Consider the following 21,762-nt stretch of genomic DNA (forward strand, 5'->3'; position numbering starts at 1 on the left):
GCTTCGCCAACTTCACGCGCACACACATGTACACAAACAGAGCAAGACAAACAGGACATTCCTGCTGCCGGCTGCACCGGATTCCTCGCCTTTGCTATATTGAAACGGAGAGTGAGACTCAGGGTGGGAGTAGAGCAGTAAGGCAGGGGCAAGGAGCAGATGGGGAGATGGGGGTCAGACAGCGAGAAATAAAGGTAATCTCAGGCACTGAAGGAGATGAGTAGATGCGATGACAGGGAGCAAGCGATAGGGTCTAATTTTGTACTATGAGTCATTGGCGGAGAGGATTTTGACATCAATTCGCAACAGTGAAGTGGAATAAAATAGCGTGGGCTGAAGAGAGAAATACAAACCAAAATGGATGATAAATACCGTATTTTTCGGTGTATCAGGCGCACGTAAAAGCCTTGATTTTCTTCAAAAGATGACCCAGCGTCTTATACGCAGGTGCGCCTTATATGAGAAGTAATATTGAACCGTAACAGGTCTCGCAACGACTGTCAGCAGCCGCCAACTCCAGCTCCACCCTTTGAAGAAGTAGTGCGCAACCATCGCCTTTAATGGTACGCCTTATAATATGGTACGCCTAATATGGAAAACCTTTATGTATATATTATTTATTTCATATTTAACTCCTTCACTACCATACATGTGCAAAAATGTGTACACTCCAATGCCAGGGTTTTTGTCATTTTCACTCAAATTGCAGGACCCACAGAATATTGAGTTTGAAGACTACATAAACATTCAATGGATCGTAAGAAACTTTAGACTATCTTCTTTCATTCCAAAAAATGTTAATTCCTAAGTTATATGGATCTGGGGTTATATGACCTTGAAATGAAGGCGGCTGTGCAAAATACAATGCAATCCATACATATTGATTTATATAGCACTTTAACAACAGCTGAAACTGGAACAAGGCACTAACATGGAAAAAAAGGAAATGCTGCCCCCTTATGAAAAAAAAACATTGCCAGAGGCCATGGCCAGCGCTTTATCGGCACCCAAAAAAAGAAAAAAAAACTAACAAATTCGGAAATGGCACTCTACATCTTATTTTCAATGTCGGAATACATTTGTGAATGGCAGTGAATGAGTTCAGTACTCGTCCTGAGATTTTTTTTCAACGGTAAAGTCATGAATTTAAAATGTTAATATCAAGACACAAGTAATTCCAGCAACTTAATTCTTTAAGTAGGAAAGCTATTATCAAAAAAATAACAGCCTTAGACTCATTTTCAAACTTATTATTGAATGTGTCATATGCTGTTCCACTTAATAAATCATTTCCACATCACATGACAGATCCTGGACAGCAAAGTGAAAGCTACATATTAGTGGTCCATTCATGGTTTGCACAGTGGGATTTCATCCTGGTTTGGCTCCAGGCAGACATACAGACACAGCAGGTTTCCCTCCACACACACACACAACACATAAAAGTCAAATATGTTGGTTCTTCATTTGAATGACAGCATCATGGACAGCATCAGTTCGACGTAAAAAAAAAATGACCACCCTGGTGCATGTGTTAAGTACTTTCTCAAGTGTGTGTGTGTGTGTGTGTGTGTGTGTGTGTGTGTGTGTGTGTGCGCGTGTGTTTGTAACAGGAGACACGAAGGACTCACCACACACAGTGGGAAATATTTGGGATGGTTTCCCTCGGAATGTTTTGGCATGTCTATGGAATGTCGTTGTCTACCCCCGCCCCTCCCCCAACCCATTTTTTAAACCATCTCTGACCTTTTTCTTGCTTTTGCTCCCTGTCATCTCCTAAGAGCAAGCCCAGTGAGAAACGCATCAATATAACCTTGCAAATCGTTGGCATTAGGGCGGAATCCTCAAAATCTCCAAACTCAGCACTTTTTAGGAGACCGCAAAAATGGGATGTTTGCTCCACGGTGCATCATCAGAGACCGCGTGCAATTTTCGACATTTGAAACTGATAAAAAAAAAGTAGAAATAAATTAATAAAATGATAAAACACATACATATTGATTCATCAACTGTGATGTACAATTTTGGGCATTAATAGGCATTCATTCTATATTAATAATAAATAATACATTTTATGTATGAGCGCCTTTCAAAACTTTTCAGTCACAGGATAAGAACAATAAAACCACAGATAAAGTTGCAAAAGATATGTACAATTACAATTATTATTATTAATAACACAATAATAAAATAATAATAAAAATTAAAATATTCTCCACAATATGCCAAAATGCAAGCTCTGCTGTTTTTTTGGCAAATTAACTAATTCACAAATTTATTCAGGAATTGAAAATATGATGTAAAGCGCCATTCCCAAATTATTTCAGGTTTTGTTTTTTCATGCTTGGGTGTCAATGGAGCGCTGGCCCATGTTTTATCCCTTCCACAAGGGGGCAACATTTCCCCTTTTTCCCCAAGTTAGCGCTTTGTTCCAGCTTCAGTTGTTAAAGCACTGCATAAACCAATATGTATGTATACAATGCAATACATACGTTTTGGACAGCTGCCCTCATTTCAAGCTCATATAACTACAGACCCATATAATTTAGTAATTAACTGTTTTTGTCTGATGAAAGAAGAGAGTAAGATTTCTAACGCTGTATTGGATGCCTATGTAGTCCTAAAAGTCTATATTCTGTGGGTCCTGGAATTCAAGTGACAACGACAAAAACCCTGGCACTGGAGTGGACATTTTTGCACGTCTGGCAGTGAATGAGTTAATGTGAGTGGCAACAATTTCTTTATCCATTTCTATGCGGACTGCACAAAATGTGTGGTTCCATCACATTGTCACACTGTTATTTTGAAAGAAATGTTTTTGAATGATGCAGCAAAAAAGGCATATACTGTACTGTTTTACTTTTTGATGATTAACAAATAATGCAATTGGCAGGCGTCCCAGTTGAGACATATCAAGTAACAAAAAAAGAATATTTTGGGTCCCGAGATTGTCAATTTGGAACCGTGAGTTGTCATTGTCACCAAAACACCCGTTCTCATTTCCACAAAGATTACATCATGGCGTCCTTTGTTTCATCCTTTTCAAATCTTTTCCAAGGGTTTGGTTCCTGGGTGGAGCTGGCAGTACTTTACACTTCATTACGCTCCACTTATTCAGCTATATCCTATTCTTACCACTAATGTGCCACATGTGCACTAATATACTTTCCTGCCACACACACGCTGGGACATAAACTTCCTCTCGGATGCTCGGTGCCATGAGATGTCCCTCGCTTGCCTTTTATAGACATGTTGAGATTGCACAGATTGCTTGTGAGTCAGACGTTGATCGAGCAAACACATCTCGCATCTAGCGTGAGATCCACACAGACAAAATCCCCAAACTCCCCTTCCAAACATTTCCTGGCACTCTCACGCACACACACACACCTGAGTACCTTTCACACGCACATGCATGCATGCATACAGAAACGCAGGCAGGAATTGAGAGTCAGTCATAGACAGCGCTGCTGCAGCAGTAGCAGCAGCGACGTCGGTTCCCACGCACCAGACTGTCGGGGAAGCGAAAACAAGAGCAACAGGAACCGCCACACCACATGAGGGAGGGGTCAGCCCGATGGTGGGGTTAGCGAGAGGAAAAGCAGAGGTTAGGGTGAGAAGTGAGAACAGAGGTGATGACAAGGAGGGGGGGGGGGGGGGTTGGGCAAAAATGAACCAGTGAAAGTTAATGAGAATTAAGGGATAAAGTAAGACTAAAATAGCAACGATTAGTTAGGATAAAGATTGCGCGGAGGCTATGAGCGAGATACCACTTAGGCCGGAAGGTGGGGATAATAATAATAATAATAATTTCATTTATACATAAAATATATTATTTATTTTTAACTCATTCAAAGGTCAAAAAAAAGGTCAAAGTCAGCTTTATTGTCAAATATGCTAATATGCATGACATCCAGCACAGATGAAATTACTGTCCTCTCGGACCCAGCATGCAAGGCACTTATAATTACTTTAACAAACATAAACATGAAAACGCCAATTTGCAATTCACTGCCAGATGTGCATAAATGTGTCCAATCCAGTGCCAGGGTTTTTGTCATTGCCACTTGAATTCCAGGACCCACAGAATATTGAGTTTTAGGACAACATAAACATTCAATACAGCATTAGAAACCTGAGACTCTCTTCTTTAATCGGAAAAAAATAGTTAATTCCTAAATTAGATGGGTCTGGAGTTATACGAGCTTGAATTGAGGGCGGCTGTCCAAATTACAATGTAATACATAGTGTACATATTGGTTTATATAGCGCATGCACAGCTGAAGCTGGAACAAAGCACTAATGTGGAAAAAAAATGGAAATACTGCCCCCTTGCGGAAAAGAAAAAAACTGAGGCCATGGCCAGCGCTTTATCGGCACCTAAGCATGAAAAATCAAAAGCCGAACGCATTCAGGAATGGCGCTATACGTCATATTTTCAATTCCCAAATAAATTCACCAATGGCAGTGAATGAGTTAATAATAGATATTTCCATACTCATTCTCGTGTGAAGGTCTCCCCCACTCTCGCCACCAAAATCGCAAATAGAAGGTACATTGATAGTCTGTAAGCATTGTATCGTCTTTCTAACGTCTTTGTATACACGCAGGGTCCTTCTTAAGCTCTCGCTCCTTTTTAGGATCTGGACAGCGAACACAAATTCCAACGCCTTCAAATTTGTGTGGTCTATTGATGCACACAAATAAACACCAACCCTTTTCCTAGGCACAGAATCTTAAATCTCCTTTTCTGTCTTTTCTCCTTCCACATGACATACATTCAAGCGACGACGTGTGTTCACCACTGGAGAAGCCCAGAGAAACAAAAGTCTAAGGAAGAAAAACCAATTCTGATGCTTTTCAATCAGATAAGGGAGCTAAGTTTGCCTGGGTGGGCTGTAGCGAAGCCCCAAAGCTCTGATCTCTCTATTAAACTGTGATTATGTTAGCATCGTATTTACTATTCCCAGTTGAGCTTTAACAATCTGAGCACATTGCCGTTGGTGTTTTTTTTTTTTTACGGATTGTATAAATAAAGGGAATTTCTGACGTATTCTAGTCGTCATATATCTTAAATTACACTAGCCAGAGGGGGATGCATTGTGAGTTTGCAATATATATACAGGTGGTTATAAAATGCTACATTTTGTGGCCATGATATATCAAAGTGGCATTCTTTTGTGGAAGACCATATGGTCACTGGTTGTTAAGGTCTTTTTTTGCTGTATTCTCCTAACCTCGAGACAGAAGGGTGGTCTAGGTTTGTCTTCATATTTGGGGGGAGCTGACAAAACAGCACCAAGTGGTGTATCTTGACACTTTTGGGGAAGGTGCGGAGGAGGGGCAGTCAAGGTAGGAGATGAGAACACCCAAGTTTGGGAAAAACTTTGGAAACATATGCCCTCCCAGTCATCAGCACACATGGCAAACACAGCACAAATAGTTCTCGAAAAACAACCACCCACAGAGATAGACGGGTCACGTGCCATACATCAAGTCGCAATGCATGGCGCCCAACGACCACAAAGTATACACCCCGCACCCCTGTAATTGCTCAATTCCGTGACTAGAGGCAATATTTGCATCCTAAAACTCGATCAAACCAATAATTCTAAATAAACTGTTGTCAAGGAGAGGAAAAATGAGTTTAAATGATTTTTAGATGTTACACTGAGCTGCCTGGCTGGCTGATAATTAGCATTGTAGCCCCATTTTAATTTTTAATTGTTTGTTTAATTTGTAATTTGTTTGTTTAATTGTTTATTTTTATTTATATTGAAATTTGATTTATATTTAAAACATAACTCAAAACTCAGTTGTGCTCTTTGGCATTTGACTCAGCATGATTCAGATTTGATCTTAGTTTTACTCCCTGGTGCTTTATACTATCTTTGTGACCGCTTTATTTCCTGTATATCAGCGGTCGGGAATCTATGGCTTCAGATTCGGAGAAGATGCTTTCTTGTTACTCATCTAGTTCAGAATCAGAATCATCTTTATTGCCAAGTAGGTAGAACACAGAAGGAATTTGTTTCCGGTCAAACACGCTGCACTAGTATCATCATCAATATGATGATATGATATGAATATGATTCAAATAGTTCTGAAGAGGAAAGCATAAATGTTTGCAATCGATTAAAGAAGTCCTTCCGGATCATTTTGAGGCGTCGGGGATGCCAATGTAGCTTCCCAGAAAATGCACAAGATGGCACCCATGCTCCGTTGGAAATGGGCTGATTTGTCTGCTGAGAATTTGTGTCAACTAGTATCAAATAGTAGTCTTGGTGCAACACACAACGATTCACCATCATGTTATTTGTGTGTTTTCCTTCTAATTTCGCCATCAACACGGATCAACATGAAGTTTTCAGACCAAACAAAGTACCCAAAATGCTTTGTGTGTCGCTTTCTCGGTCAGGGGCGTTTCTGACGTGACGTCACGTCAGGAATCGTCACCAACTCAAAAGGAGGTGTCGGTTGTCCTTTAAAGCGCTATATAAATCCATATGTATTGTATTTTTTTTTTTTTTTTGATCGGCCATTGTCTTTCATTCAATTTTTGCTCTATGATGTCACTGAACCTCCAAAATATAAAAGTGTTGACCGGAAGTGGAAAGATTGAGAAAACACTGTGATACCTTCACTTTCAACATTCTTCCTACCTGGCAGCGACTGAATATATCACAAGGAGTTGGCCGGACGTTGAAGTGTTGAAGCACTTGGATAGCTTGGTCTCGGGCCTTTTTCGAGCAGTCCAGGTACAAACAGCGGCCTTCGCCCACCTGAGACCTCAACTGTGATGATGCAAAGATAAGACACCAATGAATCCGAGTTAAGAAAATATTTGCAAATAGAATTTAGAATGCGTGCCTTACAGTCTGGTATGGTTGTCCGCATGTGAGTATGACACGGTATTCGGCTTGTGCGACCTGAAAAATATAGATATATATATATATATTCAATGAACAGAAATGGCTTTTTAAAAATAATTATTGTCACGCCACTGATTTAAGTATTTGATTGTGGTTTTTAATTTGTGTCTCTTAAATGAGGGTTGGGGCGATTTCAAGAATCAATTCTGCGGGAGATGACTCACGTTACCATCACGTTATTTATGTGTTTTCCTTCTAATTTCGCCATCAACGCGAAGTTTTCAGACCAAACAAAGTACCCAAAATGCATTGTGTGTCGCTTTCTCGTTCAGGCAGGGGTGTTCCAGACGTGACGTCACGAGGAATCGTCACCAACTCGAAAACAAGACTTCCTGAATATTCACCTTGAGTCTTGAAACGTAAAATATAGCTATATGCGGTGGAATCTTTGTAAAATACGCTCAGTAGAAGTCATTTGAAGTGATTTTACAAATTATGGACACAACTTGTCCGGTTGCGTCGGTTGTCCTTTAATAATTGAGCCTAAATGTGAAATCGCTACACCTTTTCGACTAACGTACCGTTGCGGCGACTCTGTGGTCATCATTATTCTCCAAAATGACCACATCGACCCCCAAACAGCGCAAGTACCTCCCAAGGCCTTGCAGCATGTTGTCACACACCACCCTCAACTGCTGGGGGGCCAGCGGAGCTGGAGGGGAGTCTTCAGTGGGCTCCTTGCCACACAGGAGGCCTTTCTCAGTGTCAGAGCAAGGGGGACTGACCCACTGAGCCCCCTGACATTCCTAAATGGGCAGAGACAATAATGCGATACTTAAGTGAGCCCCACGGGGGGATTTTCTTTTCACTTGTAGAAGAGAGCTGGGAGGTCAAAGCACAGGGTGAGCTATACAACCACCACCCCCGGCGATGCTGGAGTGTCTTGGTCAAACACGCATTGTTCCCACCCGCAGGTTTGATGCATCAACCCAGATTCTTTACTTGGGATCTTTCCATTTTGTGTCACTCACGAGCTCAAAGAAGTATTAGTAGTACAAGTACTGGTACATTATTTATTAGCTCTGCCATGCTAAGTGGATTGTTTTATTTTGGGTCTCAATTATTGGGTGGATTTTTTTTTCTTCCCCAATTCAAACCTGGCTTGAGATTAACTCATTCACTGTAATTTTTGAATTTATTCGGGAATTGAAAATATGTCGAGAAAAATGAACCAATTTTAGCTGATTTTGGTTGAGAGGTTAGGGTACACCCCCACACTGACTGCTCGTCAATCTAAAGTATCCTTGAGAGTTTTGAAAGGCGCTTATAAATGAAATGTATCATTATTATTATTATGATTATGAAAAAAATGCGTTTTAAGAAAAATGAATTCATTCACTGCCTTTCTGTAATTTATTCGGGAATTGAAAATACAGTGTATGTCGTAGAGCACCATTCCCAAATTGTTTTTTTTTGTTTTGTCATGCTTGGGTGCCAATAAAGCGCTGGCCGTGGCCTCTGGCAAATCTATACTAATACAATAATAACAAGGGGGCAGCATTTCCCTTTTTCCATGTTAGCGCATTGTTCCAGCTTCAGCTGTTGTTAAAGCGCTATATAAACCAATATGTACATATGTATGTGTTGCATTGTATTTTGGACAGTCACCCTCATTTCAGGCTGAAATAACACCAGACCTATATAATTTAGACATTAACTTTTTGTTATGATGAAATAACAGAGTCTACCGTTTCTAATGCTGTCCTGAATGTTTATGTAGTCCTAAACCCCAATATTCGAGTGACAATGACAAAAACCCTGGCACTGGAGAGGACCCATTTTTTTGCACATCGTCTGGCAGTGAATGAGTTAAATTGTAATGGAACTTATTTCGGAGTTGAGCGCTGACCTTTTTGCCGCTGGTGTGATTCATCTTCTTGTTTTTTTTATCCTTTTGCTTGGCATCTCTATTCTTCTCCGTTTGTGAAACGGAGCGCCAATCGCTCAGAAGCCCAAAATTGTAGGGGTTACCAGAAAGCACAGAATACACATCCAACAAGCAATAGGCATCCGTCACTGAAATGAAATGAGTGAGAGAAGAGATAATTTCAATTACAAGCAGTTATTTCACGAATATGCTGAAAATCAGTCATTGAGTGTGAGAGAGAATTGGGTGTGATAGAGAGACTCGCCCGCATATCTGATTTGGCTGGTGCGCAACGGCCGTTTTTTCCAGTTGGACATTTGCTCAGTTTTGTCGAGGGCCTTTCCCAGGACCTGTTGCACGAGTAGACTGAGGCCTTTTTCAGCAGAGTCCTTTCTCACCTCCTTAGGGCCACGGTGAGCGCTGTTAAACTTTCCACACCGGATCTATTCAAAGCATTGTTTCAGTGTAATTAAAATTCGATGATTGTACTACAGTTTGAATTTACGGTGTGTAACTCTCTTCAGTTTAGGTGGGACAAAAATATGACCTTTCGGTGTACGTTCAGAAGATCAAGTAGCCCCTCTGTTTTCAATGGCTCCTCGACAAATTGAGGCCAAGTGGACTTGAGATACTTGAGATCTCCGGTCATGCCGTAACCTGAAGAGGACACATGGTTGCAGGAACAGGTCTTCATAGAGGGGTTAATATATAAGTTTGTTGCTTACCAAGTTTAAGCACATTTTGTTCAGAAAAAAAACTTCTAATGAACGCTGCGGTTTCTGGATGATGACAAAATCCATTTGCACACAGGTCCAATAAGAAAACGGTGTCAAAAGTAGCGAGCTGGATCAGGGCAACTTGCTGAGATGAGCTACAGCCAAATGAGGGCTGCCATTCCATATCTATTCCGACCACATTGCCTCGCTGAAAATTAAAAAAGATAAATCATTTAATCACAAGTATTATTTGTTCTGACGATGTCAAATTATTATGTTCTTTCTTCACCTTGAGGAGGACATCACAACAACTTTGAAGGGCTTCCACGGTATCCACGTACTGAACCTTGTCTTTGGAGAGCGGTACTTGATAGAATTTCTGGCAATGAGCTTCAGACAGCGTCCACTCATCGCTCTGAGCGTGGTTGGTTGCATGTCTGAGCAGATGAGACAGATGTGCATCCTGATGTGTGTGTTAACTCATTCACTGCCAGATGATGTGCAAAAATGTGTCCACACCAGTGCAACTGATTGTTGTCATTGTCACTCAAATTCCGTGACCCACAGGATATTGCATTTTAGGACTACATAAACATTCAATGCAGCGTAAGAACCCTTAGGCTCTCTTCTTTCATCAAATAAAAAAGTTATTTCCTAAATTATATGGGTCTGGAGTTATATGAGCTTGAAATGAGGGCAGCTCTCCAAAATACAATGCAATACATACATAATGGCTCATAGATAGCACATAGATAGCAAGAAAGGTAACTAGCGAGACAGACAAATAACTAGCTAGGTAGATAGACAGCTGAATAGCTAGATAACTAAGAAGTAAAGAGAGGAAAAAAGAAATAACAATAAAGTCATTGGTGTGCTAAAAAAAGATTTCCCCTCAATCCTGTCCAATCAAAATCAAGAACAGCGTGATTATGTAGCATGTCTACAATAACAATATAGACTGAGTATCCTGTGGTGTGTGATTTGATCGATTGATGGTGAAAATAAGTTTCTAATTTGGTCAGAAATTAACTGTCGATCAGTTGATTCAGTTTAAGAACATGAATTGTGATTACAATATATTTGCTATCTATTAGCTATGTAGCTGGCTATCTAGCTGGCTATACAGTATATTAGCTATCTAGCTATTTTTCGATCTCTATTATTTTTTCAATTCCCGAATAAATTCGGGAATGGCGGTAAATGAGTTAATTCGGGATATCATATAGACCTGTCATTGCATTTTTCTAACCCCAAAATGGTCACGTGCTGGAAATAAATAAAAAAATACAAGCATCATTTTGCAAATCTGGTTAGACCATCTGAAAAAAGACCTTTTGTAAATACTGTTAAGATGGATGTCTCGATACATTTCTCCATGATGTGTCATTCATCTAAAAGAACGTTGAATCATTCGGATTGTGAGAAAATAGGGATGTGGTCAAACAAACTGAGAGTGAAACTATTCTTTTTTTGTAAAATCGGTTCCATATGTGCTCGCTGTAATTTGCATCTCGGATGAAGGAAGAAAAAAAAAGGTAAAACAACATTTCCAGTTCAAATTAGCATATTTTGAATTATTTCTTCCAAAGAGCTGAACTAGCTTTAAGGGCAATGTTTTCAAGGTCATAAAAAAGTGTATAAGTTCCAATTCAAGGTCATTGGTTCACAAAAGATGATCAGCACCTGGTCGAAATTAAATTCAGGCGATCATTATTTTTCAAATTTTCCAGTTGACTTTGGCGGTTCCACGTCAATTCCAAATTGACTCACTGTTGCTCGGGTGATAAACTCTGTTGGGTGTTCCAAACCACAAAAGGGAGTCTGTTCCTGGGGAGGTTATATCTCAGCGACCACCGAGCGGCTTTTTCAAATTGGCAGTACTTCAGCAACATCTCCACCAACTGGATGTGGAGCTCAAGGTCATCTGCCACTACCGTCTGGATGTTTATGATACACACAAAGAAATAAAAAAAATAACAAAATCAGATGCGGAAATAAGGCTGATCCGCGTTTGTTTCTTTTCGCATGTATCTAAAGATGGCTCCTACCTCCACGTGGTCACTCCAATTTTCCTCTGTCATACTTTTCTAAAACAAGGCAAAGCTGTTTTTGAGTGACAGGTTGCAAGAATACAGACGCTCCCCCCAACGATACGAGATGAGTTTCTGAGCAGTCGAGGAAAAGGTTTCTTGAAGAAACCTTTTCATCGATGGACCACTCCTGTACGACTGAGAGCTTACACAGACGTATTCCGAGGCGTTCGTAAGGTGAATTTGGTCGTAAGTTTTACGTCAGTGTTATATTTTGTATAGAATGTATGTCTAGGTCAAACACTGAATCAGGGAAGTATAAAACACAGAGGCTCAAACAGTCGTAAAATAAATTCACACCTACTGTAGTACGACAACATATATCCTTGGGTCTTCAGTAAGCCATTATTCATCATTACTGAATGACATTCCAGCAGCCATTATTTTTTGCTATGCATCACGTCCTCGTGGAGCGTCAACTGGGAAAAGTGATTTCCTCCCCGCCCACATACTCTATGCAGCCAATCGTAAGCGTGCTCGGCGGTTCGGGGCCTGAACTCGTTGGCAACACTTCAGCATTGGTCAGCCTTGGTGTCCGTGGCGTAAACATCCAGCCCTTGAAACCTCTTCTAATGTGTCTGTGTGCATGTGCGTGAAGCACAGTACGCAGCCAATCGCAAGCTAGCTTGGACGGAAAAAGGCGCGCAGTGAAAAATCTAACTTACAGCATCTCTGTCCAAACATTTTTTAACATACTGCACAAATGTGCAGTATATGTACTATTATTCGTAACTCGAATGATCGTAAGTTGGGGAGCATCTGTAAAATGACATGATTCCCGTACAAATTAGTCTTTTTTCACCCTCAAGAAAAAGTATTAGCAAATTTAAATCAAACTGGACTCTTCTAAAAACAGAGTACGATGGTTAATTCGGAATACAAAGCAAGTTTGACTTACAGTTGCAAATCTCTTGAACATGAGGAACCGAAGTGTATCCTCTCTCCTCTTGTGCAGGGCATTAGGACACTTCTCTGCGTCAAACAAAAACAATCATGTCTGGTGATTAACGGCTGAGTTAGCGTGATCGATACAAGCACAGTGCGTCACTCACCTTGATCAATCTGAAATTTTTCCGCAAGTCGAAAGACATGCTTGGTCACCATTTTGGGCTTGAGCTGAGCAAGGCTGCGTTTGGATATGAAGAGGTGAGGAAACCGCCTAAGGAAACACACACATGCTGAAGTTTAGTCCACTTTTTGTCTTTTTCGACTTTCAAACGTGCACCGTACTTGGTGATCATGTCTGTTACTGAGAAGTTGGGGTGGCACCACGAGTCGAGCAGAGAGACGAGCTCCTGTTCTAAATGAACGTGACCTTTCACAAAGGCCTCCGCTAAGGACAACTTGTCCTGACAGATGAGTGGCACGCATACCTGTAGAGGACATTTTGAAAACACTTGGTAAGGTATGACATCAAATATGAACGAAATACACTCACAATTTGTTTGACCTTCAAATGACCAATTAGGTTGTGTGTGTGTGTCCAAATGACAGCGTACACATGCCGAGATGATGTGACAATGGCGTTGTCCTGAATTGTCATGGCAATGAAAGCATGACTTGCCATTGGCTGAGCAACATATAATGCGCAGTTCACATCACATGAAAAATAAGGCCAACAACTAAAAGCTGATTGATTTCAGCAAGAAAAAAAGTGGACTGTGTCTAGTCCACGAGGTACCGTATTTTCCGCTGTATAAGGCGCACCTTCAATGAACGAAAAAAAAAAGTTTTGCAAATACGTATCTAAAGAAGTACAGTAAAGTCTCGTTATATCGATATTCAAGGGAGTCCGAAAAAATATCGATATAACCGGGACTATCGATACTATTTCTATGTTTGCATGTAATTTTTACGTGCGTGCATAGAAATAGTATCGATATAACCGGGACTATCGATATATCCGATATCGATATAACGAGACTTTACTGTATATAAAAAATTCCCAAATTTCTATTTTCATGGGGAAAAAACATCAAGCCCATCAATTAAAATAGATATCCTGTATTTTCCGCATTATAAGGCGTACCTAAAAGCCTTCATTTTTTTCAAATAATAATAATACATTTCATATGGAAATGTTTTTAAAATACTGTATGTCATTTGTTGAATGTGTGCCTTATAATGCGGTGCATCTTATAAAGGGAAAAGTTTCCAAATACTGTGTTATCTGGTGCATAAGGTGCATCAGAGTGTAAGGCGCACCCCAAAGAATAGTGCATTTTCAAACTGTTTTCCATATATAAGGCACACCGGATTATAAAGCGCACCTTCAATGAATGAAAAAGGTTTTCTATATATATAAATATAAACAAATTCCCAAATATAAAGAACGCCACTTTATAAGGTGCTATAGTAGAGGCTGGGGTTACGTACCACTTCTATAGGGGGAAATGGTGTCGATAGCTGCTGAATTTTTTTGCGAGACTTGTGACTCAATCTAACTTCACATAAAAGGCACAACTGCGTATAAGGCACACGGTCATCCTTTGAAGAAAAAAAAATCAAGTCTTTTGGGTGCGCCTTATCCACTGGAAAATATGGGAGTTTGACAAAAGCGCTTCATGGAAAAAAAACGCTCCTTTTTAAGGCATCCGCGATTAAATACAAGTATGTGATATGCGACTCACCTCCTCCAAATGTAGTTCATTCTGCAATTTCAGCTTCATACCAAGAACTGCTGTCTGTTAGGAAAAGGAAGATGCTAATTTGGTGTACGGCAAACACACCTTTTTTTATTTTTTAAAGATATGCCGAAAAGCTTCATACAAATGATAATATGCAACACTCACCTCTTTGTAACATTTGAGAGCCAGCAGTTTCATAACATGCAGCCGCAAGGTAGCTGGATCCAGAGTGTGCAGCTTGTAGATATCAATGAGACCATCAACAAAGCTAGTGTGGTTGTCAGTAAGAAGGGCAAGAGCCCGATGCTTGAGGACTGTCGCTTGTTTCTTTGGAAATGAGGTCAAACTAATCTGCGGTGATGATGCACAATAAAAAGCAATAAACAGATTAAATGAAATTAATGAGGGAGTAAATTTAGGTGGTAGAAACAGGCTTGCTAACTATTACTTGAAGTAGAAAAGAACAATCCTTCAAAATGTACTTAACTCATTCACTGTCAGATGATGTGCAAAAGTGTGTCCACTCCAGTGCCAGGGTTTTTGTCATTTTCACTCAAATTCCGGCACCCACAGAATATTGAGTTTTAGGACTACATAAATATTCAGTACAACGTTAGAAACATTAGTCTATTTTATTTAATCATAAATTACAGTTAATTCCTAAATTATATGGGTCTGGAGTTATTTGAGCCTGAAATGAGGGTGGTTGTCCAAAATACAATGCAATCCATATTGGTTTATATAGTGCTTTAACTACAGCTGAAGCTGGAACAAAGCGCTAACATGGAAAAAAGGGAAATGCTGGTCCCTTGTGGAAGGGAGAAACATTGACAGAAGTCTGGCCAGTGCTTTATCGGCACCCAAGCAGGAAAATTGTCATTTTTACTCAAATTGCAGGACCCACAGAATATTGACTTTAAGGACTGCATAAACATTCAAGACAGTGTTAGAAACCTTATTCTCTCTTCTTTCATTAGAAAAAAAGTTCCTAAATTCCTAAATTATATGGGTCTGGAGTTATCTGAGCTTGAAATTGGGGCGACTGTACAATGCATACATATTGATTTATATAGCGCTTTAACAACAGCTGAAGCTGGAACAAAGCGCTAACATGGAAAAAAATACAAATGCTGCCACCTTCTGGAAATGAAAAAAAACCTTGCCAGAGGCCATAACCAGCACTTTATCAGCACCAAAGCATGGAAAGCAAAATCCAAACAAATTTGGGAATGGCACTCTCCGTCATATTTTCAATTCCCGTATAAATTTGTGAATGGCAGTGAATGAGTAAAGTAGAAAAGAACAATCTACAAAAACTTAGTGGAGCCTTCAAAATGTACTATAAATGCATTATTTTTAAAAGCAAAAACAAAAACTAAATTAGTAAAAGGAGCGATTGTAATAAGAATCTCGTCAACCTTTGGATGTTCCTTGAGCCAGGTCTGAAATTCCTTGAGCATGTGGACCTCAAAGGCATGGGCCCGAGCCTTCTGTTTGGACGGAGTGCACTCTAGGATTGTTAGGAAAGCCTCCAGGGGATCATTCAGCTCTGAAAATACCTCCTGAGCTGCCAAATGGAGCTGAGGGAGAAAAACACAGATGCAAGGTAGAGGTGGGTGGGGGGGGGGGGAGTCAGATTGAAGAGACAAGCAAAAGTGGAGGAGACATTTCTCATTTAAAGACTGGAGTCAATATGTACAATATTTAAAGGACAACCGACATCTCCGGACAAGTTTTGTCCATAATTTGTAAAATGGCTTCAAATGACTTATACTGAGCGTATTTTACAAAGATTCCACCACATATAGCTATATTTTACGTTTTAAGACTCGCGCTGAATATTCCGGAAGTCTTGTTTTTGAGTTGGTGACTGGTGGCTCAATTTTTTTTCTTACTTACTGGAAAAAAACACGCGTGTGTAATATTTGATTGCACAATTTTATGAACCAGATTTCCCATGTGAACATGATTACTAAATAATAATAATAAATAATAATAATAATAATAATAATACATAATAAAATAATAATACTAATGATAATAAACTAATGATAATAACAATAATAATAATAATAATAATAATAATAATAATATCAACATATTTGCTGTGGCGACCCCTTGAAGGGAGGAGCCGAAAGGAAAATAATAATAATAATAATAATAATGATACATTTAATTTCTAAGTGCCTTTCAAAACTATCAAGGACACTTTACAGTCACGGTATAAGAACTTTTTTTTTTAAGTTACAACATATTTCTACCAACAATCAAGTATGTTATTTTTTGTAGAGCATCATTGCTTTTTTTATAATAATTTACATTTGTGTTTTTATGATGTATAATGTTTATAAAAAAATATGAAATTACAGCAAAAAAAAACCCACGGTAAAATGTTTAATTTAACCGATTTCAAAATAAAATTCCTTCTTTGAACCTTTTGTTTCTTCTCGAGACTTTTAGCACGGACTTGTTTTCTTGGCGGTCAACTTCGGTTTTTACGAGTAGCGATATTTGTTTTAATTCACATTACTGCTAATATTTAATGATGAAAAGGGTATCGAAAATACCTCAAAATTATATTTAACAGTTTTTCCCATACAGACTTTCTCGTACGCCGTACACATCTAAAAATGTGCCAAATTCATCCAGAATACAGCCAGTTGACAGGTATACATACATAGACGGGGACGTTACTTAAGAATACAAACTTTGGCTTTAGAAACTTCCTTCGGGAGAAAATAATATCTGTGCGAGAACGTCTGGCGCTACCTCCTAATTTGTCCAACAGATGTCATTCACTCAATATCCTCCTCACAGAGATCTCAAGTTCATTCAGTGCAAATTCCTTCCTTCCTACCGACGGGCCACTCTGGTTTCCTCATTAACGTGCGCGCACACATACGGGCGCACGCGCACAAAAGCACACATGGGTCACAGGTGAGTTTCATTGAGGTTTGAGTTCCAAGATTTGTCTATTTATTGTTTCTTCCACTTCAATTGGTGTGTGTAGGTAAAAAAAAAATCCATATTTTCATGTCCTTGAGAGTTTTGAAAGGTGCTTATAAATGAAATGTATGACTATTAATAGTTCACATGCAGGGCTAATATCCAGCCAACTCTCACCCTCTGCAGGTTGTTGCTACGCCATACTATGAAGAGGTGCTCTCTCAGCACGTCCGGGTCATAACCTGCGGGGAAAGCAAACGTGAGGTGGGGTTTCATTCTGAACCTTGACCTCCCTCAACCTGTCAAAGAGTAAAAACAAACCAAGCCATAGACTTCTAATTCAAGTATGTTTTTGATTTAAAAAAAAATCTTGAACCATCATCGTTTGTGATAGTAGGTCATAATTTCCAGTGGCATAAAAATGGCTGTTCAGTACAATTAATCATTTATCATTTAGATTCCCAGAGACCATGTTAACTCATTCACTGCTAGATGATGTGCAAAAATGTGTACACTCCATTGCCAGGGTTTTTGTCATTTTCACTCAAATTGTAGGAAATACAGTTTATTGAGTTTAAGGACTACATAAACATTCAATTAAGCATAAGAAACTTTATACTCTTCTTTCATCAGAAAAAAACAGTGAATTCCTAAGTTATATGGGTCTGGAGTTATCTGAGCATGAAATGGGGGTGGCTGTACAAAAAAATACAATACAAATATATTGATTTATATAGCGATTTAAAAACAGCTGGAGTTGTAACAAAGCGCTAACATGGACAAAAGGGAAAAGATGCTCCCACGTGGAAGGGAAAAACATTGCCAGAGGACTGACCAGTGCTTTTTCGGCCCCCCCCCCCCCCCCACAAGACAAAAAAAAAAACGAACAAATTCGGGAATGGCGCTCTACGTCATATTGCCAATTCCTGAATACATTTGTGGATGGCAGTGAATGAGTTAATGTTTGTTTTGTTAAGCATTTGCCTTTTGTAAAGCCGCCAACACTTGCACCTCATATTACTTCAGACCCATATGACTTAGGAATTAACTTTTTTTTCTGATGAAACAAGTCTAAGGTTCCTTACGCTCTATTGAATGTTTATGTAGTCTTAAAACTCAATATTCTGTGAGTCCTGCATTTTGAGTAAAAATGACAAGAAAATTAAACATAAAAACTTTTTTTGTGGGGCATAAACAAAAATAAAAACAGGGAAGATTTGTCTGTGCAATTACATACTGAATGATTTTTATTTGGTCTCTCAGCTAGCGCTCTTTTTCTGTCACTTCACCATGCACCATACCTGCTCCCCCTACCTCCCTTCCTCCTTCCCAGGGTTCGTTTTCCTGTCCTACGCACCCGCCCCGCAGAAGCCTCTCGATTTTGTCTCGGATTTCCCCAGGAAAGGGCTATGTACTAGTCATAGTGTAAAAAATAAAAGCCTTCCTGATGCGCAGCCTGGGAACGTAGACTCTAGGAGACCTCTCCCTCCTTTTCCATTCTTACCCCTTTCTTCGCTCAACGTGCCCACGCCGTGACAAGAAACTGTTTAATTTATCAGAGTTACTTGCCTGTATTTCTATTTTGATATCAAATCTAATTAATCATAATGAATGTGCATCCTTTGTTTACCTTCTTGTACTGCTAATATTTAACCAACTGCAAAATTCAAACCTCCAAGGTTTAATCAAAAAGAAATCTACACTCAAATTGGCAATTTTTAAAGGACAACCGACATCACATTTTTATTTCCTAACTGACATCAGAAAAATGTTTTATAGCATCTAAACACGCAGTATGATATTTTTATTCAAATGCAAAACACCAATAAAAATGACTTAAAGTGTCCAAAATCTGCAAAAAAATTGAGCAGCAAATTGGGCATTTTCAGAAAGTCCCGCCCCCAGTTCGTGACGTGAAGCCAAGACGTATTGCATAACTGGAGAATCAAAACAATTGCTTCAGATTCGGAGAATATGCTTTCTTGTTACACACCCAGTTATGAATATGATTCAAATAGTTCTGAAGAGGAAAGCATACATATTTGCAATCGATTAAAGAAGGTTTTCTGGGTCGTTTTGAGGCAACATTGGGGGGAAATGGATCACCCAAAAAGAGGCAGAAAATGGCGACCGAGCTCCTGTGAGGAATTAATCAGCCCGTTTCCGCAGGCTGATAAATTCCTTATATGGAGCTTGGTCGCCCTCTTCTGGCTCTTCTTGATGCAACATGACGTTTTCAGACCAAACAAGCACAGCAAAATGCATTGACGTGATGGAAGGACTGGTACAATGTGTCCTTTTTTTCGGTCAGGGGCGTTTCTTCAGTGACGACACGTACGGACTCGTCAACAACTCAAAAACAAGACTTCCGGAATATTCAGCGCAAGTCTTAAAATTTAAAATATAGCTATATGCGGTGGAATCTTTGTAAAATACGCTCAGTATAAGTCATTTGAAGCCATTTTACAAATTATGGACACAACTCGTCCGGAGACGTCGGTTGTCCTTTAAGGTTATATTCAAAGGAGTTGAGCAGTGTCGAAGGTGATTATACAGCATGTATACTAGAAAAGTTCACTAGGGCCACATATGGACCGCAAACAATAGGTCAGTGTTCAAATGTGCTTGGGCCAACCCAAATAGGACTTTTTTTTTTAGTTTTGATGACCAAAATGAATAAATAAAAGTCACACTTCCACATCTATGAAATTCAATACACGAGCTGCTCTGCCTCCCTGTTGCCAGGGAGCTGCCAAAATAAAGGCAAGACAAAGATTAAGTATACAAATGAGGCGCTTGGTGTCACTTCAGCCACCAGAACAGCTTCAGTGTGTGACTTGGCAGAGAGCTTTCGGCGAGTGGTTGAGCCCGGCTGGAAAGATGCCATGACATTCCTAAACTAGCACATTTGTATTTGTTGATGTGCTGGATAAAACTTTCAACAGGTGCCATTGTAAAGCATCAAGGAGAAGATTAAGAGCACTTGCTCAATCTACACCCTTATAAAGCAATGTTTGCATATGAATTACTCTGGTTTTGAGCCTCAAGAGCATGCTTTTTAAGCCTATGTATAAATAATGAACATACATGCGTACTTCCGGCCCTACAAGATGGATAACTGACACTGAAGTAACGCTTAGTGTATCGTAAATGTGTAAGAAAAAGCCTGACTAATTTAGAATCATAAAATAATCAAACTAGCAAATATGGCATTACACGCCATTTGTAAACCTTGAAATGGCTTATGTACAAAACCATAATACTAACCCTTTGAATCCAGAGTCGAAAGGTTCATTTTCTTCGAGTGACTCATGAGTTTCCGTCAATCTGGGGAGAAGACAAAAGAAAATGCGCTCATTGGACAAAGATGACTCTATGAATGGTAGTCACATGTATGGGAGAAGTGGCTCAAACAATGATCTGCAATTAGCATGTTAATGATCGTCAAGAGAGGGTTGAGAAATTTATTTGAGGGTGTTTTGAGGCCCCTTAAGCATTGACTCATACTCACAGTGCAGTTCTAAAGAACTAAAGATGTTTCATTTAATGGTTATTCAGAGATGCATCAACCGTTTTACATTCTGAGGAGAAAAAAGAAAATCATAAACTTCGCATTTTACGGCTGCAACACACCCCCAAAAAAGTTGGGACAGTTGGCTTCTCTGAGCCCAAGCTCATTTAAATGGCAAAGGACTGCCATGAATGCACATTTCAAAAGACCTCATCTGTGGTGGTATGAGGCTGTTTTCGTGTAATTTACACGTCTGTGAATGCACCATTAATTACATTTTCAATTTAATTAGAAAAAAAATACGTTGGTTTGGTGTTTGTCACATCATACGGAATAAATATATAGACTTCAATCATACGATGAAAAAAGTTTTCTACCCGTATTAATGGCTGTACATTATCTTTAGGATTAGATGAATGTTTTGCCACATCAAACATGGCGGACCCGATAGCTGGACAGCAACTGGCCAAAACGAGAAATCTATATATCGCTTTCGGTTAGCATGCCACCTCCAATTTTAACTGAGCATATACCGCCACCTAGTTTTAAAGCTATGTTACCCCTTTAAACGGCGAATCCTACACCCACAAATACATGAAAAACATCACATGAAACGTTGATTCGTAAGGTAGTAGTAATACTCGGATAATTTCAAGTTAGTTCAAATATGAACGTTTTGAAACTAACAATAACTTAATGGGTTGTACCACATCTGTAGTGTCCAATTTTGCCCAGCTCAAATCGTGTTTTATGATAGCCCGCTTACAACAGTGGAATACGGGAGTACGATCGTCAATTACAAGTAACATTCATTGGTTTTGTGGTGTTACGACAGCACAACTCACCACAAGAGCACTTAGCGCTGACCAGTTTCGGCTACTTCTACCTTTGCTAGCACAAGGTGGTAAAATTTTGCCCTCAATTACGATTGATGAAACACGTCGTCTTAAATTCATGCTATATTTATGAGATTTTAAAGTATTTAAACATATAACCGACACATATAATGTAAATAATATAGCCATTCACGATCTGTGAAAGAAAGATGCTCCATTAATCGGAGAATGTTACCT

At 39.4% G+C, this 21,762-nt stretch overlaps 1 protein-coding gene across 3 annotated transcripts in view; it reads right to left on the reverse strand.

Annotated features, from left to right (window-relative positions):
• The window catches only part of exd3 (exonuclease 3'-5' domain containing 3), a 46,093-nt gene extending 24,474 nt beyond the window's left edge, over window positions 1-21,619 (reverse strand). The window contains exons 1-20 of one of the 3 annotated variants that reach the window (XM_089021045.1): window positions 21,535-21,581; window positions 20,690-20,759; window positions 20,446-20,505; window positions 17,356-17,420; window positions 15,651-15,812; window positions 14,398-14,583; window positions 14,236-14,289; window positions 12,836-12,978; window positions 12,658-12,764; window positions 12,504-12,577; window positions 11,564-11,602; window positions 11,286-11,452; window positions 9,805-9,952; window positions 9,525-9,723; window positions 9,347-9,456; window positions 9,065-9,242; window positions 8,782-8,948; window positions 7,454-7,678; window positions 6,876-6,929; window positions 6,663-6,794 (exon numbers count right to left, since the gene is read on the reverse strand). In XM_089021045.1, the coding sequence (XP_088877171.1) occupies window positions 6,663-6,794; window positions 6,876-6,929; window positions 7,454-7,678; window positions 8,782-8,948; window positions 9,065-9,242; window positions 9,347-9,456; window positions 9,525-9,723; window positions 9,805-9,952; window positions 11,286-11,452; window positions 11,564-11,602; window positions 12,504-12,577; window positions 12,658-12,764; window positions 12,836-12,978; window positions 14,236-14,289; window positions 14,398-14,583; window positions 15,651-15,812; window positions 17,356-17,420; window positions 20,446-20,491 (2,256 nt within the window). In that variant the 5' untranslated portion in view covers window positions 20,492-20,505; window positions 20,690-20,759; window positions 21,535-21,581. Of the gene's footprint in view, window positions 1-6,662; window positions 6,795-6,875; window positions 6,930-7,453; window positions 7,679-8,781; window positions 8,949-9,064; window positions 9,243-9,346; window positions 9,457-9,524; window positions 9,724-9,804; window positions 9,953-11,285; window positions 11,453-11,563; window positions 11,603-12,503; window positions 12,578-12,657; window positions 12,765-12,835; window positions 12,979-14,235; window positions 14,290-14,397; window positions 14,584-15,650; window positions 15,813-17,355; window positions 17,421-20,445; window positions 20,506-20,689; window positions 20,760-21,396; window positions 21,414-21,534 lie in introns of those variants that run through there. The other 2 variants (XM_089021046.1, XM_089021047.1) reach the window with 2 other exon arrangements.
• Between the last annotated feature and the right edge of the window lie 143 nt (window positions 21,620-21,762).

This window comes from Hippocampus bargibanti, linkage group LG18, assembly GCF_051943395.1.
Source record: "Hippocampus bargibanti isolate YZ-2025 linkage group LG18, ASM5194339v1, whole genome shotgun sequence".
NCBI classification, from domain to species: Eukaryota; Metazoa; Chordata; class Actinopteri; order Syngnathiformes; family Syngnathidae; genus Hippocampus; species Hippocampus bargibanti.